Raw genomic sequence first — 26,454 nt, forward strand, 5'->3', positions numbered from 1 at the left:
TCTAAACTCAAATCCTCTCGCAATGAAGGCCAAAATGCCATTAACTTTCTTCACTTCCTGCTGTACCGGCATGCTTACTTTCAGTGACTGATATACAAGCACACCCAACTCTTGTTGCAATTTCTCCTAATCTGACACCTTTCAGATAATAATCTGCATTCCTGTTCCTGCCACCAAAGTGGTTAACCTCACATTTATCCACATTATACTGCATCTGCCATGCTTCTGCCCACTCACCCAACCTATCCAAATCACCTTGCAGCCTCATAGCATCCTCCTCGCAGCTTACACTGCCACCCAGGTTTGTGTCATCCGCAAATTTAGAGATGTTACATTTAATTCCCTTGTCTAAACCGTTAATATATATTGTAAACAACTGGGATCCCAGCACCGAGCCTTGCCGCACTATCATCTCAATACCCTACCCCCAATACCATGTGCTCTAATTTTGCACACTAATCTCTTGTGTGGGACTTTGTCAAAGGCTTTTTGAAAGTCCAGATACACCACATCCACTGGCTCTCCCTTATCCATTCTACTTGTTACATCCTCAAAAATTCCAAAAGATTAGTCAAACATGTTTTTCCCCTTCATAAATCCATGCTGACTTTAACCGATCCCATCACTGCTTTCGAAATGCGCTGCTATAACATCTTTAATAATTGATTCCAGTATTTTCCCCACTACCGATATAAGGCAAACTAGTCTATAATTCCCCGTTTTCTCTCCCTCCTTTCTTAAAAAGTGGAATTACATTGGCTACCCAGCAGTCCACAGGAACTCAAAATTGCTGGAGGAACTGATGAGTTGAGAGCACATTGGGAAAATGATCACCAATACATCTACGATTTCTCGGGCCACCTTGAGTACTCTGAGCTGCAGACCATCAGGCCCTGGGGATTTATCTTCCTTCAATCCTAACAGTTTACCTAACACAATTTTCTGACTAATGTGGATTCCCTTAGGTTTTCCCTCCCACTAGATCCTCGGTCCCCGACTATTTCTGGGAGATTGTTTGTGTCTTCCTTAGTGAAGACTGAACCAAAGTACTCGTTTAACTGTTCTGCCATTTCCTTGATTCCCATTATAAATTCACCTGTGTCTGACTGTAAGGGACCTACATTTGTCTTCACTAATCTTTTCGTTTTTACATACCTAAAGAAACTTTTACAGTCAGTTTTTATATTCCCCGCAAGCTTTCTTTCATGCTCTTTTCCCCCCCCCCCTCTTAATTACCAGTAACCCCATTTGTTCTCCTCTGTTGAGTTCTAAATTTCTCCCAGTCGTCTGGTTTTCTGCTTCTTCTGGCCAATTTATATGTCTCTTCCTTGGATTTACCAATATTCCTTGACTTCCCTCGTCAGCCACGGTTGAGCCGCCTTCCCAGTTTTATTTTTCGCCAGACAGGGGTGAACAATTTCTGGAGTTCATCCTTGCAGTCTTTAAATCTTTGTCATTGCTCTCCACTGTCAACCCTTTAAGTAAGAAAGGTCTCGACCTGAAACATCACCTATTCCTTTTCTCCATAGATGCTGCCTGACCTGCTAGGTTACTCCAGCATTGTGTCTATCTTTGGTGTAAACCAGTATCTGCAGTTCCTTCCTCCACAAAGATAGGGTTTGTGTGGTTCTCATCTTTCAGCCCATTAGCCTCTGCATCCAGCTTGTCATTATTTGCCAGCTCCAGCAGGATGCTGCCATCAACCTCATCTCCTGCCTCCATTTCTGCTTTCCTCTGGGACCCCTCCCCCTCCCCCTCCCCGACTCCCTGGTCTACGTATCCTTTCCCACCCACCCCTCCAGATCTCCTGGCACTCTCCTCTGCAACTATGGGAGACCAGGACTTGTTTCAGGGCCTCCTCCCACATCATCACCCAGGCACACAACAGCCCTTCAGGGTGAGACAGAGATTCATGTGTACGTCCTTCAACCTGGTCTATTACATTAGGTGCTTGCAATGGGGTCTGTTCTACTTTGTCCCAAGCAGAGTCGGGGAGACCTGCGCTCTATCTGCAACAGTCAGCTTGACTTCTGTTTGCATGGGATTTTAGCTCCCTTTCCCATTCCTACAATGATCTGTCGGTCCTCTGCCTTTCCCACTGCCAGGGTGAGGCCAAACGCATCCCAGAAGAGCGCCTCATTGCTTGGATAGCCAGTCACCCAATAGAATGAACAGTGGGATCTCCAATGACAGGTACCCCTCCAGCCCCCCCCCCCCAAGGGTTTTCCCCACATCCACCCAGGGTCTCTCTCTTTTTGTTCACCTTTCCTTCTCCCCCCCCCCCCCCCCCCCCCTCCCCCCCATCTCATTACATTATTCCCACACCTCTTTACCTCTGCCACATGCCCATCTATCTGGATTTTTCCCTTAGTTCACTTTCCCTATCCTGCCATACTAGTTCTCTCATCTCTGTTCCCTCTCCAATCTCTTATCTGGTTCACCTATCCACCTACCACCTCTGTCTCATCCCTTCTTCTCACGTGTTTCAGCAACGGTTCAGTTGTTGGTAACCTTTGCCACCTTGTTTATTGGTGATCTTCCCTCCACGCTCTCAGTCCTGACGCAGAGCGTGGAGCCGAAACGCCGACCATTCCGTTGCCTCCACAGATGCCGCTTGACCCACTGAGTTCTTCAGCAGGTTGAATTTTGATCCAGATTTAATCTTCTGCAGTCTCTTGTATCTTTGTTTGTCATGTTCCATGTGAGGATGTTGGAAGTGCACAAAATAAGGGGCCACTTCCTGTTGTCAGCATACTGACAGATGTATGGCAGCTGTAGATCTTTGCCTGTCCAAATGTCATAGAAATGGCCTTCAGCTCTTTTTTTGAATGCTATCTAATCCCTCGTTTCATTTTGTAAATAATGTTACCAACAACACGGGAGATACAAACTTGTGCGTTGATTTTTGCTGAAGGTCATTGGTTTAACTGGTATTGCAAATGTCTCCAAAGCCATGGTGCATTTTGGATAATCTTTAGCAGTTTAGCGGCTGTAATGTTATAGTTACTTCTGCCACCTTTTTTATAAGTTAAGTACTAACATTCTGAAATGTCTTAGCCTCTATTTACACAGTTTAATACATTGATGATGGTTTCTTACTTTAATACGGTGTGAGATTTAACTGAATTATGTATTTCTTGATTGTATGTGATGTTAGCTGTTAACATTTGGAAGTCTTGTCTAGACCAGTAATGCGAGTAGGATCTACCGCAGTTATGTAGAGCACTTAACAGGAAAGCTCATAAAAATTACACAGACATTTAGGGTTGTAGATGACTCGTGCTGACAACAGTTCTCTAGATTCTGAGGTTTTTTCGTTTAGAGATACAACATGGAAACAGGCCCTTCGTCCCACCCAGTCCACGACGACCATCGATTGCCTGTTCACACTAGTTCGATGTTATCCCACTTTCTCAGCCACTACCTACACACTGAGGACAATTTACAGAGGCCGATTAACCTGCAAACCCGCGCATCTTTGGGATGTGGGATGAAACCGGAGCACCCAGAGGAAACCTGGGCGGTCACGGGGAGAACATGCGATCTCTATACAGACGGCACCTGAGGTCAGGATCAAACACGCGTCTCTGACGCTGTAAGGCAGCAGCACGGCCAGATGTGCCACTGTGCCACCGACCAATGACCTGTATCTGAGATCTGTATATTCTGTTGTGTGGGCCAGCTAGTTCTTGATAAGTTTCTAGGGTGATTGGTATTGATTGTTGTGTAGTCATTCCTCTGCTTGTGCTGTTATCTTCACGAACCCATTATCGACAATGGAAGTATTCAGGACCTGGATTAATGATGTTTTGCTACTTTGATCGAGCTTGATCCATCAATCGAAGAGGATGTTGTTTTTTTTTAATGAGGCTTTGAGGATGAGAGGCATACTTGGGGTAGAACATCTTTCCTATGACAGGTGTATCAAAAAACACGAGGGCCTAATTTTGGGGTCAGAGATAGGAGATTTAAGGTGCATCTCCGGGGTAAAACTTCTGCACAAAATGGTTGACATCTGGAATGCTCTGACAGGTGATGGTGAAATTATTATATTTAAGTGGATTTAGACAGACACTTGAATAATTAAGGCAGAAAAGGATATTGTTCGAATGTGGACAAATGTAATTAATGTAGCTGGGCAAAAGAGTCAAAGAATCAGTATAGGTGTAGTGGGTTGAAGAGCCTGTTTCTGTCCAACTCCCTATCAATCGCTTGAATTGACAGAATGCTTGCTCTCGAAGCCGAGTATTAGGCGTGCAAATGATGTGGCCCACAGCGTCCATTGCGTTTCAAGGCCTTCAACATCTTGTCCTTAATAATATTGATATGCTCTAGGATATCACTTTTCCCTCTTCAGAACTTACTAATTTCCATGTCTTTTTCCACAATAAAAATACAGATGGCAAATATCCCTTTAAGACTTTGCCCATTTTCTTTCCATCCATAGATTCACAGTGATTCTAAAGGTAACCTACTGTCCCTAGCTACTCTTTTACTCTTAATACATGTGTAGGTAGACACAAAATGCTGGAGTAACTCATCGGGCCAGGCAGCATTTCTGGAGAAGGAATGGGTGACGTTTTGGGTCGCGACCCTTCTTTAGACTGACCTTGTAGCATTCTTCTTTACCCTATCCGCCAAGGGTATGTCATGGCCCCTTTTTGTCCTCCTAATTTCCTTCTTTAGTCTACTAAATTGCTTACATGCAAGGGACTTGTTTGACCCCGCCTGCCCGTTCATGACACGTGCCTTTTTTGCTCATGATCAGATCCTCATTATCTCTGAAGATTTAAACCAAGGTTCCCCAACCAGTCTTGTTGGCCTTGTCCTTCACTCTAACAGGAACATGCTGGCCCTGAACTCTTCTTATCTCACTTTTTTTTGTTTTTGTTTATTTTATTAGAAGTTAATACAGTACAAAACAGTACAGTGGAACCTAATTTTAGGTGCCAACTATGTCATACCGTAATCCATACTATGTACAACCTCTAGTTTTATGTTTTGAGAAGGAAGTAAGCAAGACAAGAAAAATAAAACAATAGAAAGGGGAAAAAGAGGAAAATAGATGGTAGAAAATAGAAAAACGTGAAGTGTGTATATAAAAAAAAAGAAAAAATGGAAAGTAGAAATAGGAGAGAAGGCCCCTTAAAAGAGAAATTTTCAAATCTTTATTCGGAGATGTAGATCTATCCACGGCATGAACTGAAATCAGCAATCTTTACGGTACCTTCTTCATTATCTCTGAAGATTTAAACCAAGGTTCCCCAACCAGTCTTGTTGGCCTTGTCCTTCACTCTAACAGGAACATGCTGGCCCTGAACTCTTCTTATCTCACGTTTAAAAGTCCGACATGCCAGATGCCCTGTTACATGCAAACGGTCAACTCCCGGTCAGCTTCTGTGGGTTCCTGTTTCATAACATCGAAACAAGTGCCACAAATACCCTGCTAGTAGTCTATTTGCATTCCTATGAGGCTTTTTGCATTACAGTAAAAGCAGTTTGGTCCATAGACCTACTGTGCTTGTTGTCCTGCCTGTTGGTCTTGCTGGCTCTAACCTCTTTATTTGTTTCAACTTGCTCATCTGTTAGACTTTTGGTCCCACCCTTCCTTCTAGATTATTCAAACACAACCAAGTAGCACAAGCATATCCCCCGGCAAGGATATCTTTCCGTTTAAGAAGGAACTGCAGATGGTGGAAAATCGGAGGTAGACAAAAGTGCTGGAGAAATTCAGCGGGTGCAGCAGCATCTATTGAGCGAAATAAATAGGCAACGTTTCGGGCTGAAACCCTTCTTCAGACTGATGTAGGGTGGGGGGGGTGAAGAAAGGAGAAAAGAAGAGGAGGAGCCCGAGGGCTGAGGGAGAGCTGAGAAGGGGAGGAGACAGCAAGGGCTACCGGAAATTGGAGAAGTCAATGTTTATGCCGCTAGGGTGCAAACTGCCCATATGAGGTGCTGCTCCAATTTCCGGTGGTGCTCACTCTGGCCATGAAGGACAGAAAGGTCGGATTCGGAATAGGAGGAGGAGTTGAAGTGCTGAGCCACAGGGAGATCAGGTTGGTTAATGCGGACCGAGCGGAGGTGTTCGGCGAAACGATCGCCAAGCCTACGCTTGGTCTCACCGATGTAGATCAGCTGACATCTAGAGCAGCGGATGTAATAGATGAGGTTGGAGGAGATACAGGTGAATCTCTGTCGCATCTGGAACGACTGTTTGGGTCCTTGAATGGAGTCGAGGGAGGAGGTAAAGCGACAAGTGTAGCATCTCTTGCGGTTGCAAGGGAAAGTGCCCGGGGATGAGGTGGTGCGGGAGGGAAGGGAAGAATTGACCAGAGATTTTCTTCTCACAGTTCAGATGCAACCCATCTCTCTTGTAGAGGTCATATCTGGCCCAGTAGTCCATGGGGACCTTCCTGTGTACAAATGGGCAGTTGTGTCATAGAGATGCAGTAGTGAAATGCTTCAGTAGCTTTCCTATATTTTGGGAGATGAATGCAAATCATATAACCAGATTTTCAAAATGTTAACAATGTGTGCCAATGCAACATGGGGAGAATTACGTCATTTATCCACGTACTCCAGGGACACTGCCTGACCCGCTGAGTTACTCTGGAGAGTCAAAAGAGCACTCGGAACAACAACCGGCTCCTCTCCCTGCCCTGTAGAACGGAGCGGTTCAGGAGATCCTTCACCCCTGCAGCCATTAGATTTTATAATTCAGACCACTAGGCTGTAGGGGAATGCATTTTGCAATTTTTAATTTTTAATTGTTAATTATTGGTCTTTTTAAGTATTTATTGCTCTCAGGTAGTGTCCACATTGTATTCTATGTATTTTCTGTCTGTGTTCGTTTTGAATCTGTGGGTTTGTTGGTTGGGGGCATCTGGACATCTGAATTTCCCTGAGGGGATCAATAAAGTATTTATTATTATTATTATTATTATTATTACTCGAGCACTTTTTCAGTGGCGTTACGTGGGCTGATCTCAGCAGAGTGCTGAGCCAGAACCTAGCGATGGCTGGGACCACACTGCAGTTGTACAGGGCCCTGGTGAGACCGCACCTGGAGTATTGTGTGCAATTTTGGTCTCCTAATTTGAGGAAGGACATTATTGCTAGGTTCACCAGGTTAATTCCCGATATGGCGGGACTGACATATGATGAAAGAATGGGATGACTGGGCTTGTATTCACGGGACTTTAGATGGATGAAAGGCGATCTTATAGAAACATATAAAATTCTTTGATGATTGTTCAGGCTAGATGCAGGAAAAACTTTTCTGATGTTTGGGGGAACCAGAGGTCACAGTTTAAGAATAAGGGGTAGGCCATTTAGGTCTGAGATGAGGGAAAACCTTTTCACCCAGAGAGTTGTGAATCTGTGGAATTCACTGCCACAGAAGGCAGTTGAGGCCAATTCACTGGATGTTTTCAAGAGAGAGTTGGATTCAGCTCTTTGGGCTAAAGGAATCAAGGGATATGGGGAAAAAGCAGGAACGGGGTACTGATTTTAGTTGATCAGCCATGATCGTACTGAATGATGGTGCTGGCTCAAAGGGCCGAATGGCCTACTCCTGCACCTATTTTGCTTTTTTGTCTGTGTCACAGGTGCTCATCTATGCTGACAATTGCTTAGGGCGTTAGATGTAGATTTATTATCGTTACGTGTACCAAGATACACCGAGGTTGCATGCTAACCAATCTGATCAGGTAATGCAATAAATCAATCAATCAATCACTCAAGGTGAGGTAGAATATGGTCCACAGCACTGTATAGCACCAATTCCATAATCAAAGTCCAATGTCCGCAATGGGGTAGAAGTGAATCGGACATAACCCTAGCCTATTGTAGGATCGTTCAGAAGCAGAGGGGAAGAAGCTGTTCGTAAATCTGATGGTGTGTGCTTCCCTACTTCTGTATGTTCTGCCCGATCAGAGCAGGGAATAGGAGAAATGACGGGTGGCACAAGCACTGGTGTAGCCTTGCACACTGAAGGCATGTGTTTCCCTTCCTCTATGCCTGCATTGACCTCAAAGGCAGCCTATTAAACTGTTGCACTGTGGCTGCCATGGAGAAAGTTCTGGAAGTCTGAGACAGCTCTCCTTGATTTCAAACAGCAAGGACTTAGACGTGATCTCTGTAGGCAGCTGCATATTGGAACATCATTGGTGTGGTCTTAAGAATGCAGTCAGGATGAAAGCTGACCATGTGATTTTGTTTTTAAATAACTTTTCCTCGTTCATCAGACTAGTTTCCAGGACTACGCAAAAACTCTTTTACTGGTTTGGAGAAAGGAATTCTAATTTCTAGCTATCTGTTTATTTTTTCAGAGGAAAGCCTCAGAATGGTATATCTCTTAGCATTATTTTATAATCTGTGAAGCTCATATCCAAGTCCCATGTGAAACTCTTCTCGTGGGATGTCATTCTGCATATTGTTTAGTTTAGAGATACAGTGTGGATACTATCTCTTTGGCGCACCCAATCCACTCCGACCATTGCTCACCCATTCACATTAGTTCTTCCGATATTCCAATTTTGCAACCACTCTCTACACTCGGGGCAATTTACAGAGGACAATTAACCGACAAACCCGCACGTCTTTGGGATGTGGGAGGAAACTGGAGGACCTGGAGAAAACCCACGCCGTCACAGAGAATACACAGGTGGCACCCGTAGTCAGGATCAAACCCGGATCTCTGGCGCTGTAAGGCAGCCTCTTTGCCAGCTGTCCCGCAGTGTGGGATAGTGCTAGCGTATGGGGTGACCACTGGTCGTTGTGGACTCGGCGGGCCAAGGGGCCTGTATCCGCGTTGTATCTCTAAAGTCTAATATACGAGGCCGGTCTTTTGGAACTGGAGATACGTAGAAATTTCTTATTGTAGAGGAGCGAATCTCTGGAATTCTGTGTCCCAGCTGGTTGTGGATGATGGATCTTTACAGGTATTTAAAGTGGAGGGTGAAGAATATTTGTTAGATTGAGGAAGATTTTCATTGTACCTATACCTCAGCAGACTTCTGCCGGTGGCAATAAATTTGACTTGACTTGAATGGAGGAGTATGGAGACATGGCACAGACTAGAAGATGAGGCAAGGACAAGCCTTGGTATATTAAATGACAGGGTAGGCTTAAGGAGCTGGCTAGCCTATTCTTCCTGTATCCTTGTGAGGTAACAATGGTTGGTTCTCTTCAGAATGACACCTCTTTGGTCCAAGAACAACATGAATAGTTTTATAGAAACATAACATAAACATAGAAAATAGGTGCAGGAGGAGGCCATTCGGCCCTTTGAGCCAGCACCGCCATTCATTGTGATCATGGCTGATCATCCCCAATCCATAACCCGTGTCTTCCTTCTCCCCATATCTCTTGATTCCACTAGCCCCTAGAGCTCTATATAACTCTCCCTTAAATCCATCCGGTGATTCGACCTCCACTGCCCTCTGTGGCAGGGAATTCCACAAATTCACAACTCTCTGGGTGAAAACGTTTTTTCTCACCTCAGTCTTAAATGGCCTCCCCTTTATTCTAATAGCGCTTTCTCACGGGGCGACTTGACGCAAGAATTAACCAGAGTTGAACATCGTGGGAACCCCGTGCGATAACCGTACGGCATTCGTGGACCACCGTGGCGCTAACGGCAGGTACTCGTGTAACTTGGTGACTCGGGAGAAAATTCAAGCAAGTTTGAATTTCTCCAAGAGTGACTTGTACACTTGTGGTTGAAGATTGCAACATTATATGCACGTAGTGGCCAGTGCGATATCCGTATTAACTCTTGCGTTTACCGTGGGAACTCCTGCGAACGGTGAACCCGGAAGCTGGACAGAGGGGACAGAAGTTGAGTAATCTGGAATGAACATGCTGTTAGGCTGGGATCATTCTCTGCAAGATGATCTTAGTGCGGGAGACAAGTGTAGGAGAGGTGTACTAACTGTGTGGGCAGAACTTTGGAAGTGATTGCCCACCATTCTCAAAAGCCGCTGTGTCTCCCTGTCCCTCCAACTCCAGAGGAATCCACCCCCCCTCATCCGCAACCCGGGTTCCTGGGATCTCAGTGCTTGCAGTGGGCCTGGGGGTCGATGTCCCATTGGTCCTGACGTCTCCGGTGACTGGCACTGACCTGCTGGCATCGCCGACGTGAAGACAGTGCAAAGCCCCCGCGCCGGTGCAATGGGCGGGGAGCTGAAGAGGGGAGGGAAGGGGTCACACACATGGCTGGGAAGCAGAGGGGTGTAGGTGGGGTGAAACTGAAGGGAACGACAATCTGCTGCTGCCTGCCTGCTGAGTTAAAAAGTTCCCACGCAAGACTCACGATACACTGTATATCGTGACCGTGGGAACTTTTAAACTCAGCGGGCAGGCAGCAGCAGATTGTCAATTATTAACCCTCCCGCGCAATTATCTTCTCTTTTATGAATGGGGATTCACAATGTTCATTCAAGATTTAACGGGAAAGCTCGGGAGACGGACAAGTCACTCGCACAAATAACAGAAATGCCGAGTACCCTTGGGAACTCTTTATCTACCCCCCGTTATATCGTGTGATATCGTGCTAGACCACGACCACTTCACTCTGGTTACATCTTGCGTCAAGTCGCCCCGTGAGAAAGCGCTTTAAGACTGTGGCCCCTGGTTCTGGGCTTGCCCAACATTGGGAACATTTTTACTGCATCTAGCTTGTACAGTCCTTTTATAATTTTATATGTTTCTATAAGATGCCCTCTCATCCTACTAAACTCCAGTGAATACAAGCCCCTAGTCTTTTCAATCTTCCCTCATATGACAGTCCCGCCATCCCAGGGATCAATCTCGTGAACCTACGCTGCACTGCCTCAATCACAAGGATGTCCTTCCTCAAATTAGGATATATTTTACTACTTTATGGTTAAATTTTAGCTTTGTAATGAATAATGCCATTATATCCACGAGATGAGAGTTGTAGTGCAGTTTAGAAAGAATGAGCTCAGTAAGCTGTGGCTTTTCATGCCGTGTGGTGTGTTTGTCAGAGGTAAAATAATCTTGGATATCCATATTGCATTTACAGGAATATTAGAAATCTGGCTTTTGTTTTTATCTGAAGGATTATTAGCAATTTGGGGATTTTGTGTGCATATTGTGCAAAGTGTTTTATCGGCTTAAATGCTTGTTATAGTTTATAATTCTCTGTTGGCACAGTTGAAGCAGACACATCCTCTGTATGTGTTCCAGCAATGCCCAGCTCCCTTGATAGGTGTCCTGGTTTCAAGTTTCTTCAGAGCAATATTTTGGTGCCAAGTGCGCATGGTATTTCAAGGAAAGGTTAATGCGAGGGCATAACAGAAGAATGTCAATGTGCATTGCGCAATGGTTGTATTTTTGTCTGGTCTTGCATTTATGTTCTGAACATCCCTGATCATGCTTGCCAGAATACTATCATTATTAGTGAATTACTTGAGGCAATCAACGATGGGGGGGTGTAGGCATGGGGGAGGGGGGTGTGGGCGGGGGATAGGGGGGTGTGGGTGGATGGGATTGGGGGGTGGGGGGATGAGAGCTCGGAGAAAATACGGGGGTTGTGGGGGGTACCACGGGGGAGGGGGGCAGGAGCCAGAGAGGAGGACTGGAGCGGTCGCTGGCCCACTGGTCGTTCTCCTCGGCCGAGATCAGATTCTTGGCTTTCCGTTTGGTGACATTTCTCGTGCTGGGCCGGGCTGTTTCCAGTCCTTCCGAAAATTGTGTCCCATCGGAAACCTCCGCCGGCCATCCACTGCTCCAGTAAAGACGCGATGGTGCAGGAAGGGGGGGACCGTCCCGCGGAGTGACATGAGAAAAGACCAATCCACCCGGCGCTGAACGGCAGGAATGGAGATTGATCTGCGCATGCCCGATTTTTAAGCTTTTTAAACCTCGCTAAAGTTTACATTAGACCACCGATCAGAACGAAACTTGGTGCAATCGCAGCGCAGGAGAACGGTGAGTAAGCTGGCAAAAACGTTTTTGCACAACTAGAATGACCGCGCAACTGGAAGATAACAAGATCAGAGCTTTAGTTATGTATAGATTCTCCCTATTTGGACATCATTAAATCGTACAGCACCAAAGGAGGCCATTCATTCTATCATGTTTGTACCTGCTGTCTTTTGGAGCAGCTCACCAGTTCCTCCTCCTCTGCCCCCTTTTCCGTAGTTTTGTTAATTTTTCCTCAGCATTTACTAATCAAATTTACACGTGAAGGCTGAAAATGAACCGACCTTCATCACCATTTGCATGCAGTACATTCTGGATTCCAACCACAGGCTGCAGCAAAAAAAAATCCTTATTGTACTTAATTTCTTTTCCCTTCATTTTATACTCATGACCTGTAGCCCTCGACTCCTCCACCAGAGGGAACAATCTCCAGTTGTCCACTTGGTCCAAACGCCTCATCAGATGCTTCTTCCAAATCTCCCCTCATCCTCTAAAAGAAAAAAGGTCAATCTTGTAAATGTAGATGTAGTCACACATTTGCTGTTAAGGGTCTTGCCATCAACAATATATATTGCCCTTACATTTGACCTCCCAAAGTACAGCACCTCACCCTTGCATGGATTAAACTCCATCTGATATGTCTCTTACTTCACCCCCCCCCCCCCCCGCCCTACTCCTCCATATGTGTAATTCATCTAAATCCTTTAGCTAGCCTTCCACTTCATCAATTTTGGTGTAGTCTGCATACTTACTAACCAGCCTATCTACGTTTAGGTCCAAATTGTCTATATATATATCATAAAAAACAAATATACAATGAATTATCAATTATTCATGATAAACCAGAGCGTGCTATTGCGAGCCAGAGTACAGAGTGCAAAGTCCACAATAGGTCAGTGCTCGGATCGCGTTACTGCAATGTGGTTCAAGAGCCTTACAGTGGATGGAAGATGCTGATCTTGATCTGGTTCTCAGTCTCCTGTACCTTCCCGATGGCAGCAGTGAGATGTGAGTGAGTGTGCCAGGGTGGAGTCGGTCTTTGATATTAGCTACCTTCTTGAGGCAGTGATTCCTGTAGATACCTTCTTGGAGAGGTCGATACTTGTTGATGACTGGACAATTGTACAGAGAGGCCTTTTGGGTTCCAATCTACAGTTTCATGAATGCAGCAACACTAGTAAACAGAGTGGTAAAGAAGGCATATGAAATGCTTGCCTTCACCGGTCAGAGTATTGAGTACTAGAGACAGGAAGTCATATAACAGCTTTATTACATTTTGCTTTGTACTCACTTGGAGTATTGTGTGATTCTAGTCGCCCCATTACTGGAAGGATGTGGGTGTTTTGGAGAAGGTATTAGCTATCATGAAAGATTGGACAAACTTAAATTTTTATTTTCCGGAGTGTCTGAGGTTGAGGGGAGACCTGATGGAAGTATATAACATTTTGAGACACATAGATAGGGAAGACAGTTTTTCCCAGGGTGGAAATGTCAAAGTCCAGAGGGCATAGCTTCAAGGTCCGAGCGGGAAAGTTTAAAGGAGATGTGCAGGGAATTTTTTTTGAGAGAATGTTGGATGTCTGGAACTCGCTTGATTGCAAGGTGGTGGAAACAGATACAATAGTGGAGTTTGAGGTTTTTAGATCGGCATGTGGATATGCAGGGAATGGAGATTAACATGGTATCATGTTCGACAAGTACATTGTATGCTGGTTCCTGTGCTGTACTGTTGTGCATCATAATAAATCATAACCATAATAATCGTGATTTGTTAGCCGAGTATGTTTTGCAACATACGAGGAATTTGGTTTGCCACTGTCATGCCAAAAAAGCACCAAGACACACAACTACATAAAATTTGACATAAACATCCACCACAGCGGCTCCTCCACATTCCTCATTGTGATGGAAGGCAATAAAGTCTTATCTTCTTTCCTCCTTTTTCTCCCGCGGTTGGGGTAGTCGAACCATCGGCAGTCGGGGCGATCGAAGCTCCCGCAGCCAACGATTGAAGCTCCCGCGATCGGGGCGGTCGAAGCTCCTGCGGCTTGGAGCTCCCGACGTTGATCCCTGACAAAGCGATCGCAAGCTGCATGATGGTAAGTCCGCACGCTCCCGCGGGTTGGAGATCCCAAAGTCGGTCCCCAGCAAGAGGCCGCCAGCTCCATGATGTTAGGCCATGTGCGGACGCATGTACGACACGGAAAAAGTTGCATCTCCTTTGAGGAAAGAGATTCACCATACCATGTACACTAGACATGTACCATACATTTTAGAACAAATTAAAAACAACAAAGAAGGAAAAAGACAGGACAGACCGTTGGCGAGGCAGCCATCGTCGGCAACACCTGTGCCTGTAAAGCTGGAGCAGGATCCCAGAGCATATGGCATTTAAACACTTTTGACTTGTCTTACCTCATCTATTTTCCATCAGGTGACTATTAACCATGTCCCTGTTCAATGTTTCTAAATGATTTCCCACCACTGAGGTTAAATTGATTATCCTACAGTTGCTCGGCATTCTCTCACTTTTATTTTGAATAATGGAATAACATCGGCCATTCTCTGGTATTGTCTCTGTATCCAAAAAGCATTGCAAGTTTCCACATTGTCAGATAGATTCCAATGTTGTAATTGTTGTAACAGTTTGGCTTGAAAAGAAGGGTTTCGGCCCAAAACGTTGCCTATTTCCTTCGCTCCATAGATGCTGCTGCACCGGCTGGGTTTCTCCAGCACTTTTGTGTACCTTGGCTTGAAACAAACACCAGTTAGATGTTGTAGTGAATCCTTTGGTCCTGTCTTTACTATGTTCTGCTAATGTTGAGGATGGGGAGGTTCTCGGGGTTCTGTTAGCCTTTTAATTGTTCCACCACTCTTCATGACTAAATGCAGCAGATCTTCAGAGATTTGATTTGTTTCATTGTTTGTAGACTGCTTAGGCCTGTCTGTTGTATAACGTTTGTTGTTTAGCATGTTATTCTGTGTTTCTATTGGGGAGAAAGCAGGCACGGGTTATTGATAGGGGACGATCAGCCATGATCACAATGAATGGCGGTGTTGGCTCGAAGGGCCGAATGGCCTCCTGCACCTATTTTCTATGTTTCTATGTGTAAAGACTTGCGTTGCAGCTTGAACAGGTAGGCATCTAATATATAGATATGCTTGCAGTTGCGCACAGCATATCTTTCGGCATTCATTAAACAAGGGTTGATCCCCTTCCTTTTGGGCAGCACAGTGGCGCAGCGGTAGAGCTGCTGTCTTGCAGCACCAGAGACCCAGGTTTGATCCTGACTATGGGTGCTGTCAGTACCGAGTTTGTATGTTCTCCCTGTGACCTTGGTTTTTTTCTCCGGCTGCTTCTGTTTTCTTCCACACTCAAAAGGCTTACATGTTTGTAAGTCAATTGGCTTTGGTAAAAATTGTAAATTTTCCCTCGTGTGTAGGATAGTGCTAGTGTGCAGGGTGACGCAGTCTCGGTAGGCCGAAGGACGTGGTTTTGAGCTATATCTCTAAAGTAAAGTCTAAAGATAGTAATGATAGAGCACAGGCTGTGAGCTATGAGGTTACAGGTTGTGGTGGCTTTATTTCTTGTGATTTGGTAATATGAAGTGTTCAGAGGAAAACCCAAATTTTAAAATATGCTCTTATTTCAAATTTCACTGTACCTCAGGGTACACGTGACGGTAAAGGACTGTTGAACTATTGAACAGTCTACCAATTCTCGCCCTGCTTTGGAAACTCGGTGCTTGAACATTGATCTCAACGACAGCACTTCAACCTCTCAATCACTCACAAGGTGGTCACTCTCAAGATGGCTGCTCCCACTATCACTGCCTCTCTATTTATGCATCTTGCTTGCATGTTAATCCTGCAGGCATTGCTGAACCTGCTGCAACTTGTGGGTTTCGACTTGCTTTGCATGTCTCTATCCAAATGCTGGCTCTATCTGGTGGCTGAGTCATTGAAGATATTCCAGGCTGATAGGTTTTTTGGATAGTGAGAGAATTATGGAGTTGGTATGTTGTGCTGAATGGCCTGCTTCTGTTTTTTACTTGAATGTTTTCTTCTGTAATGCTACCTCACACTGTTACTCTATTAGAAGTAGGGAGGGACGAGGCCATGCAGAGATTTGAAAGTAAGAATGAATTTTAAAATCATGGTATGGTTTAATCAGGAGGTGACAGTGAGCACAAAGGTAATGGATGTGTGGCATATGATGCTGATGCAAGCTTAAAATGTCCACCGCAGAGGTTTGGATGACCTTGAGTTTACTGAGAGTAGAAAAAGGGAAGCTTGCCAAGAATGCTTTGGTGTTTTAATTTGTCCGTGGGACGTGAGTGTTCTTGGCAATGCCAGCATATGCTATTTGTGCTTTTTACGCTCAGACTGAAAAGGCACTTGAAAATTTGCTACGTATCTGGGTCTGGAATCATATGTTGGCCGGAATTGCAGATTACCTTCCGTGAACATATGACCATGTGAGTTAGGAACTGGCATTGGCTCCTTGGTCCCTCAAACCTCCTCCATCTTTTCATACGGTTTAGCCGATCTGATCCAACCATAACTCTGTATTCTTACCTGCCCCAATAACCTCACATAAAGTATCATATCTACTCCTGTTTAGAATTATTCAAAGATTCTGCTTTTAATATGCTTTGGAGAAGAGAAATCCAAACATGTGTGACCCTTGTAGATGAGACATTTTTTATTTCACCCGTAGTTTTGTGATTGCAATTACAGAAATTAGCATTTTATTCCAGATGTATTTAATTACTTGAATTTAAATTACCCTCACTGCTGTGGTGAAATTCAAACTCATGTCTTGGGATCAATGGTCCAGGCCTTTGCATACCAATCCATTAACTTAAACACAATGCCGTCAATTAATATTTGTTTGCCAGCCATTGAATAAAGCTATGAGAATGTTTCAAATGGTCAAAATTGCATATAAAATCATATTCTAGATTCACTTTTCTTTTAATAATAATAATAATAATAATAATAATAATAATAAATCCTTTATTTCGAACAGACTAAAAAATAAAAAACAAATATGAAACAGCAAGGAGGTTTGAGGGACCAAAAAGCAAAAAAAACAAAACAAGAATATTTATAAAGTGTCAAAAACAATATCTATAAATAAATGAATCGTATGTGTCCGAAAAGGAGCAGGAAGAAGCCAAAGCTTATTAATTCCCACCTCTTATTTAACTGCTTATAATTTTGATGTTACTATAGTTTTTACTTTAGCATCTGATGGAGATTCATGTTGTAGTGCAGCATTTATAATGGGTTGTAAAGTTCCAATTGTCATCTGTTCCAATAATGTTTGCAAAGTCCGTTTCTGTCTTTGCAGGTATGGAGAACTCGTCAGTTTTAAGGTGCAGGAAAAAAGATTTGATAGGAATGTGAGGGGTGACTATTTCACACAAAGCGTGGTGGGTGTACAGAACGAGCAGCCATAGGAGGGAGTTGAGGCAGGGTCTATCGCAACATTTAGGAAACAATTAGACAGGTACATGGATAGGACAGGTTTAGAGCGATATGGGCCAAACACAGGCAGGTGGGACGAGTGTAGCTGGGACATGTTGGCCGGTGTGGGCCGAAGGACCTGTTTCCACGCTGTTTGTCTCTATGACTCATCCGATTTCAATTTTGTGATGTGAACAATGTGGAATTTTGCTTAGAGTTATGTCCGACATTTATCCCTCTATTTGCACCACTAAAACAATTGTATTTTTTATTGCTGTTTGTTATGTTTGCAAGTAGCTTGACCTTATCTCCAATGACATTGCAAAAAGGTTCTTGCATGGCTGTGGATTCCTTTGGGATAACCTGTTAAATAGTGCCATTGAAGGAAAGATATTTAGAATAAATTACAGATTTCAGTAGAGGCTCTTATCTTTTGTCCAGTATGATGCTATAACTTTTAAGTGTGTGTTATTTTTTATCCAGGGTGATGCAACTATGACCCATAATAACTTGTTAAATCTTTGCAGGGGACCAGGTGAAGAAATCGCCAGGAAGTGATGCCTGTTGAAAGTGGAAGCAGTGCAACTGCACGGCAGGTGAAACAGAAACGAAAAGCTCACACAATCTCTATCAGGAGAACAAACAGCACTGAGCAGGAACGTGTCACATCACAACGCGACATGCTGGAAGGACAGGTATTGCAAATTGTTACTAGTTACTGACAGCTTGCGATTGTGATAGCTAGTATTAGGGATGCCAATAGATCTATAGTAAACTCATCGTCTATTGCACTGTGATTAGAAAGGAATAATTTCAAGCTGAAAATAATCAGTCATTGGCCAGACTCGACACTAGCCTTGACGTGCTGTACTGCACTGTTTACCTGTCATCTAAGGAAACCAAAGATGATGGTATTTGTCTAGTCACCAGTGCTAAGACAATACATGCATTTTGGCAGCCCTTTGAGATGCACATTTCTAGTTTCATTGAACAAAATTAGATTTGGGGAGGTAGATATAGACACATGTTTAGCCCCCGTGACCACAGATTTCTCTCCAAGAGATGCAGGTTAGAATTTTTGTTTGAAGTACCTCTTCCTAACTTGAAACATCAACTTTGTAGTTTCAAAAAATGTAAAATAATTTATTTTTTTTTGTCCTTCCGTTTCCATTGCTAATAATTTGATTTGTAATGGGTGTTAAACAAAAGTGCAGTATTTAAAGGAAAAGACTGTAAAAGAAAAGTGAGTTCAATTGTACTTAAAAAACGAAGAAATTAAACACTGATATGAAGCACAATGCAGTGTGCTTTTGGATTATGTCCATCCTTTCAAAACTGTTGAAATATTAAAGGGAAAGCTGAGATAAATGTATTGTGTGAGGTATGCAAACACATTTGCACTGAATGAATATCTGCCATATATTGCATTTTGTCTGAGAGAAAAGTGAACAGACAAAAGGTAATAAGCAAAAAAATAAATTCTGTGAATTAGATGCAGCAATAGATTAAAAAAATCTTGCGCACATTTTGTTACCATTACAGAAATATCACAGTTGAGTCTGGGAATGACAATTAATTTTATTCAAGCCAAGGCCGATAATATAGGCCTTATAGGTACTATAGGTTGATGATAATTGGTATAATCCAAGTATAATTCAATGATATTGAAGTGTTTGCGTACAATACTGCATACAAGTAGATTTAATGAGAGCTTTCTGAACAATCATTAAATTTTGGCAATTGAATATAAGATATGGGTCTGGGCTTCTCTGTTGATTGTGTACTATTTATTAGATTTGAATTTTGGTTATTATTTCATGGCTGAACATGGGTGTGTTTGGCATTTTGTAGACGAGTCATTATGTTGATCTCGTTGGTAGCTTATAATGGGGAAACGGCCCTCTGTTGCTGCTCTTGTTCTGGCTTCCTATAAACTCTGGACTTCTGCAATGCTTGATTCTCTTGTGCTCTGACTATCCTGCTTGTTCTGCTTCTGCCTCATCTTTTGCTTATCTGTGCACGGTGGTGGAAGCATGTGGAGCAATTGGTGTGCATGGATATAGAGCTTTCTGCTTTTTGGTGACTACTGAGAAAACTTTGACATAGATTCTCACTTCATTTTTTTAAATGTCTATCGCTGTGATAAGGGTGGTGTCATGTGCTGCATATGTGACAATTATTATTAGTGATGAGAGCAAGAAAAATATTTAATTTCACTTATTTAAGTATAGTACTCAATTGCAATAAAAAAATTGCAGTCAAAGATGTTGTGGGAGTACATTATATCAGTGAGAATTGCAAGAAATGTTACATGAAAGTTTATTCTCTTCCAAACATTAATAATTTTTAAAGTTACATATGTACATGTTTGGAAAATGCTAAGCACATGGAATTGAAGAATTATAATACTTTAAGCCATTTTTAATATATTAGTGCCAGCCACTGAGAATTTTAACTAATTATTCCCTCTGAAGTTTTTGTTATCGTATTTGTTTTCTAACTGTAAAAATATTGCCATTCGTTTTCTTGCTATTTGTAGGGAGCGATGATGTCGGCTGTCTGTGAGGAAGTCTGTGGGCAGTCAGTGGAGGTTGGTGTAAATGTACTGAATGTGGCTAGAGAGCTGTGGTGGCGTGCACTTTTTAATTTTAATTCCATAGAATCATGGACACCATACAAACTTTTACAATACTTGGGGATGCAGTTTTTGATGAGCATGTGTACTTTGTTAGTTGATGATGTTGGGGGGAAAACAAGGGGCTGGGTGGTAGGGCAGTATTGTTGGTTGATGACAGAAACGTGTGGCTTTGAAATGCTATTTTCATAAGTTTCTTTTAATCTGATCTATAGATTGGGTATCATTGGGTTTGAATGGGAGAGGGTGTGAACAAACTAATAATTTTATTAAAGATTAGTTGTTCAATCATTCATAGCCTTTCCCAGCTGATGGCAGTGTTTTCAAATAGATAAAACTGACATGGGAAATATTTAGTGGAAGGAATTTCTTGACCTGTGCTGTGTTGATCTGAGGATAGATTACATAATACTTTTTTTTTAAAGTGTTAGCGTTGACTTGGTTAATCAGGACAGCTAGCTTAAGGTATGTTGTAAATACAATTTTGGAATCCATAATTAATGAGGAAATACTAAACGATAAGATGAAAAATGGCAACACAAATTTTTTTTAAATCATGCAGTGGTTCAAGGTTCACCACTATCTTCCCATGGGAAACTGGTGATGGATAATCAATGCTGGGCTTGCTAACAATACCTACAGGTTATAGTTTATTTTTTTTTAAAGAAGGAGCTACATATGAATATAAAATTGGAGTATGTAATCTGTCATAAATGGGGAGGTATTTATTTTTTTTTTTTAATTTAACCTTTATTTAACCAGGATAAGTCTCATTGAGATTAAAAATCTCTTTTACAAGAGAGTCCTGGCCAAGACAGGCAGCAGCACAGTTCCACAGTTACAGACAATAATTTAAAAAAACAACAGAGAACATATAAATAGAGTCACAGTCAGATTCAAATTCAGCAGGGGTGTTAAAATTAACAGTAGACTCAGCAGAGCCTGGGCCTGGGTTAGGTTGAACATTCCCTGAAATCATATTTGTAAAACAAACAGACACAGTTAGAGACAGGAGGAGACGTGTGCTGCCATATTGGATTTTTGCCACAGAAGATGTCGAGACGGTGCAGGTTTGGAATTCCTCCCACACCACACGAAAGCCAGACCGGCCCGGTCAGTGAGGCAGTAAGGGGGGGGGGGGGGCTGTTCTGGATGCAGGTGTCAAAGTCCAGAAAGATTTTCTCCCCTCTTTTGGTGCGCTAGTTTCATGGCAGGTTGCCAGCCACAGTTGTGGGAGCTCGGCAGTTAGTTGATAAGACTGCTCGCAGTCCCAAAACAAGCAGAAACTTTTAAAATAAATCTCTGCAGCGTCGCAGCGATACTCCAAGATGTTAAAGATTCCGCTGTGCCTCCTCCGAAGTCCAAAAAGATGTTTAAATTCACTCACTTTTGTGTCTGGACGGGAGCTCCGCAACACCACACCTCTCTGCTGCCACACCTCCTGCACGGTATATTTTGGTCCTGAGGAGATTGACTGGAGATATTGATATGTTCTACAGTAGTATGCTTCGGACTGAAAGCCAGTGAAAGATCTGATGTTCACAAAGCTGGGCTACATGCAATGGTGGTTGGTGGCCTCTGCCATTCAGTGTGATCGTCATGAACCTGGTCACTGGCTTAAACGCTCTTTTTCTGGTTCAACAACAACAATGAGATGAAGGGAAGAGATTGAGATGTGTTGTGGTGTCAGAACATCCTACCCCTTAATGTAGAAAGATGAAAGAGTTTGTTGTTGACCTAAGAGAGCAAGGGGATGAAAATAACCCTGTCTTCATCAACGGAGCTACGGTAGAGATGGTCAACAGCTTCAAATTCCCAGGCATCCATATCTTCAACAACCTAACCTGGTCACGTCACACTAATGTGGTGTTCAAGAAAGCACATAAGCTTACTTACCTTTTTTTAAGTCCCTAAGACAATTCCACATGTCCAAGAGGATTCTCGCGAACTTGTACAGATGTGCCAAGTATAGCAGCTACTCTGTTCGAGACTACCTGAGCCTGCAAAGACTGGAGAACACAGCCCAATCCATCACTGGCTCTTCACTTCCATCCAGTTCACCTTCACGGTGTATTACATCAGTTAGGCTGGAAGTATCGCCAAGGATGCCTGCCACCCTGGCCATTCCCTTTAATCTTCTATCTTCCATGACCAGAAGCAGAGGCTTGAGAACTCGGACGTCCATACAGAAGAACAGCTTCTTCCCCACTGTTGTCAGACTGCTGAGCAAATCTCTTCTTTCACACCCGTTTCCAGGAGGTGCAGTCGTATGATCTATTTCATTTGATTATTCAATTATTGTACTTAATTTCTCTTTTTACTGCAATCTTGTACCATTCTGCTGTTTTGCATTCACTGCTGTAGTATATGAGCGTTTCCATAAATACAGCACTCAGTAGTGAGACTGAAAGTCTCCAAACTTCCAGGTTATTTTCCTGTTTTTTCTGTAATATTCCCATTGTTTCATAGCCTGTATTTTAAGTTGTGCAGATCATGGTGTAGAGCCAAAATAATGAGATGAAGCAAAAATAAATAAATCTGTTTTTACAAAGAAAAATATCAGATATGTCCCTGTGTTTTCTTGCCTTTTTTTTGGGACATTTTTCAAACAGAATTTCATCAAATCCTTGGGCTGATTTTTACCAAAAATATTAATTTAATTTTGACATTAAATAATTATATAGGCCAAATTCTAATCATGCTTATGATTTTTTAATCATTTATCACCTGATAAGATGGTTTTCTGATGCACCAAGTTTTTGCAGCAGAACGTGAGTAGCAGTATCCATTTGGTCACGTGTGAATTGTGTGAATTAAAAGCAGAGTAACCATTTTTATATCTATTGTTTCTTTTTAGTGTTTATTTTTTATGTTTAAGCTTTCCATTGAAATACTTAATAATGAATAGAACTTAAAATCATGAAATAAAAATCTAGTTTGCTCACCTATTTTACTGATGTCTCATTCTGTGGTCCCTCCCATTGAGTAATGTTGTCGATGCTATAACGGAGGTTTTTATTTTGCACTCGTCCCGATTTCAAAAAAAAATTCAAACAATGCGATTATAATGGTGTGAACTACGGGCCTCGTGCTGGGTTAGGTGCCGACATTTTGTAAGGGAGCTTAGAAATCAGTAAGTGTCCCATATGTCTTATAAATATTTTTTTTCTCTCGTTTTCTTTTCAAATTTTGAAAGTATTAAATTGTGGTCAAGTTTTGGTCGATTTTGATCACAAATTAGCTCAAAAAAAATCGTAGGTATGCCAATTTATAATGCTGTGGTATTTCATTATGATTTAATAACTTTCAAAAGTTGGCCACCCATGTCACAGGTTGGTGTCCTTATTTACGGAAACACCCATAAACTGTTTATGAGCTTCATGGGAACAAGGAACATATTTACACCCTGGGTGTATATGGCAATAAACTAATGTGAATCTGATCCTTGCTCACCATTAAGTTGAAAAGTCTATTGCTTCCTTGATAAAATGTAATAACTGCATCGGCAGTTATCTCAGACAATTTCAGGTATTCACAACACTCCAGAAGAAAATTATCCTCACCACAGTCGTAACTGGGCATTCTTTTATTCTGACATTATGTGCCCTGTTTCAAGATTCCTTCATTGGGGGATCATCCTCACAGCATTTGCCATGTCAGTATGATGTTTCAATAAAATTGCCTTTTTTAAATGAGGCTATCCAAGGAATTAAATCAAGTTAATTTGCTCTGCATCTGCTCCAAGGTACCATAAAGACCAACATTTTATGCCATATCCCAGGAGTGGTAATGCCAATGTGCTGGACATTTATATCATGATTTCCCCTAATTGGACTATTATTACTCCTAAAATAAAGACTAATCTTCTATATGCCTTCCTCATTATTTACTATACCTTTGTGCTTTGAGTTTTTAATAGTGTCTTTTTAAACACAGATCATAGAGTACAGAAACAGACTCTTCTCAATACGTCCATAGCCACCATATTGTCTAACTAAGCTAGGCCCACTTGCCTACACCTGGTCCATATCACACTTAACATTTCCTATCTATGTACCTATCCAAGTCTCTTTTGTCATAATGTCGTAATTGTACCTACTACTACCGCTGCCTCTGGCAGCTCGTTCCATCTACGCAGCACTCAATCTGTGGAAACATTTGCCCCTTCAGTCCCTTTTAAATCTTAAACCAATGCTCTTTAGTTTTGGATTCTTCTGTCCTGGGGAAAGAATTGTGTGGCTATTCACCTTATTTATGCCCCATGTGAGTTTAAATGCCTCCTAGGTCACCTCTCAGCCTCCTACCGTCCAGGAAGAAAACTGTGTTATGCAGCACGGAAGCAAGCACTTTTGTGCAACTCTGGGCTGACCTAGATGACCATCTAAGCCATGCCCATTTGCCTGCATTTGGCCTATCCATGTGCCCATCTAAATGGCTTTAAATGTTACTATTTTACCTGCCTCTTCCTCATTACATACATGTGCGACCCTCTGCATGAAGATGTTGCCCCTCGGGTCCCTTATTAAATCTTACACCTCTCACCTTAAACCTATACGGACTGTTTTTTGATTGTCATTCCCTGGAGAAAAAACTGCATTCACCTTATCTATGGTCCTCATGATTTTGTACACCTCTGTAAGACCACGCCTCAGTCACCTATGCCTTAAGGAATAAAGTCCTGGCCTCTCCTACTTCCCCCTATAAATTGGGCCCTCGATCCTGGCAGCATTTTCGTAAAACTTCTTTGTACTCATTCCAGCTTGACTCTTTCCAATATCAGGATAACCAAAATAATGCACAATACTCCAAGTGCGGCCTCACCAGTGTCTTGTGCAACTGCTACATAACATCCATTCCTACATTTGGTAATCTGACTAATGAAGGCCAGTGTGCCACACCTTGCCTTCACCACCCTGTCTACCCATGATGTTCACTTTGAAGGTTCTACCCTGGTTTAACTTTCCACAGTGCAACTTAACTAAATGATTCACTATTTGCCATTCCTTGGCCCACTTACCCTAGCTCAGCAAAATACCACTAATTATTGATTACCTTCACTGTCCATGAAACCACTTATTTTATTGTTATATGCAAATTTACTAGCCATGCCTTGTACATTTTCATCCATGCGGTTCACATAAATGACAAACAACAGTGGGCTCAGCATTGATTCTTGAAAACGCTACTAGTCAGGTCTCTGAAAGAATAACCTGCCACCATCGCCCTCTGCTCCTGACCGTGAAGCCAATAATTTGTTGGCCCTCGTTACATCCCACGCAGCTTAATCTGCCAGATTAGCTCGCCATGCGGAACCTTGTAAAAAGCCTTGTTAAAGTCCGTATAGACGACGTCCATTCCCTTCCCTGGAGCATCCTCTTTGCTACCTCTTCTTAAAACTGTTAACATATTTGTGAGACCTGATTTCCCCATGCACAAAGCTGTGCTGACAATCCCTAATCAGTTCTTGTCCATCCAAATGCTGGTAAATCCTGTTCCTCAGAATCCCCCCCCCAGTACCGTGCCCAGTGCTGGTGCCATTTTCACCGGCATTAGCCATCTTCCAGTTTTCGAGGCGTTCACCTGTGACTAAAGAATGTAAATATCTCTTCAAGGGCCTCTTCAATTTCTTCCCTAGCTTCCTGTAAGGCCTGAGTATGCACTTGTTCAGGCCCTTGGGAATTATACACCTTAAAGTACTGGAAGACCACTAATATCTCTTTGGTAAGTTGTATTTAGTCCAAGACCTTAAAACTCAGTTGCCTCTTCCTCAGCTTCCATGATCTTCTCCACAGTGAAAACTGATGCGAAATATTAGTTAAAAATCTCACCCATTTCCTGTAGTTCCACACGCAGATGGCCATGCTGATCAGTCAAGGGACCTGTTCCTGGGCAGAGCAGTTACCAAACCAAGCTGAAAAGCAGTTTGATGAGTTGCTATTTATGGTGTATCTTTAGAAATGGGTAGGAAGAAACTGCTGGTTCAAACCGAACGTAGACACAAAATGCCAAAGTAACTCAGCGGGACAGGCAGCATCTCTGGAGAGAAGGAATGGGTGACGTTTTGGGGCGAGACCCTTTTTCATGATCAATTATGCTGAAGAAGGATATGATGAATATCATGAAGAAGGGTCTCTACCCAAAACGTCACCCACTCCTTCTCTCCAGAAATGCTGCCTGTCCCGCTGAAATAATCCAGCATTTTATCTCTATATAAATAGACATGTCATTTGAGACATGCTGAATTTCCTTTGTCTTCTGAGGAAGTTCAGGCGCTAGTGTGCTTTCTTGGTCAGGGACCCTCTGCGTTTGAACCAGGACAAATTTTTGGTGAGATCTTAGAACTTGAAGCTCTCGACTACTTCCACTTCAGCAAATTGATGTGCACTGGAGCATGTACT

The 26,454-nt window shown here is 42.7% G+C and overlaps 1 protein-coding gene across 8 annotated transcripts in view; it reads left to right on the top strand.

Moving 5' to 3' along the window:
• wdr37 (WD repeat domain 37) overlaps nucleotides 1–26,454 on the top strand; it is a 120,392-nt gene that overhangs the window by 5,126 nt on the left and 88,812 nt on the right. For 3 of the 8 annotated variants that reach the window (XM_033044826.1, XM_033044862.1, XM_033044835.1), the window contains exons 2-3: nucleotides 17,947–18,116; nucleotides 19,961–20,011. In XM_033044826.1, the coding sequence (XP_032900717.1) occupies nucleotides 17,979–18,116; nucleotides 19,961–20,011 (189 nt within the window). In that variant the 5' untranslated portion in view covers nucleotides 17,947–17,978. Of the gene's footprint in view, nucleotides 1–9,920; nucleotides 9,926–17,946; nucleotides 18,117–19,960; nucleotides 20,012–26,454 lie in introns of all 8 variants that reach the window. The other 5 variants (XM_033044851.1, XM_033044879.1, XM_033044842.1 and 2 more) reach the window with 4 other exon arrangements.

The sequence above is a fragment of the Amblyraja radiata genome, chromosome 2, assembly GCF_010909765.2.
Source record: "Amblyraja radiata isolate CabotCenter1 chromosome 2, sAmbRad1.1.pri, whole genome shotgun sequence".
Taxonomy (NCBI): domain Eukaryota; kingdom Metazoa; phylum Chordata; class Chondrichthyes; order Rajiformes; family Rajidae; genus Amblyraja; species Amblyraja radiata.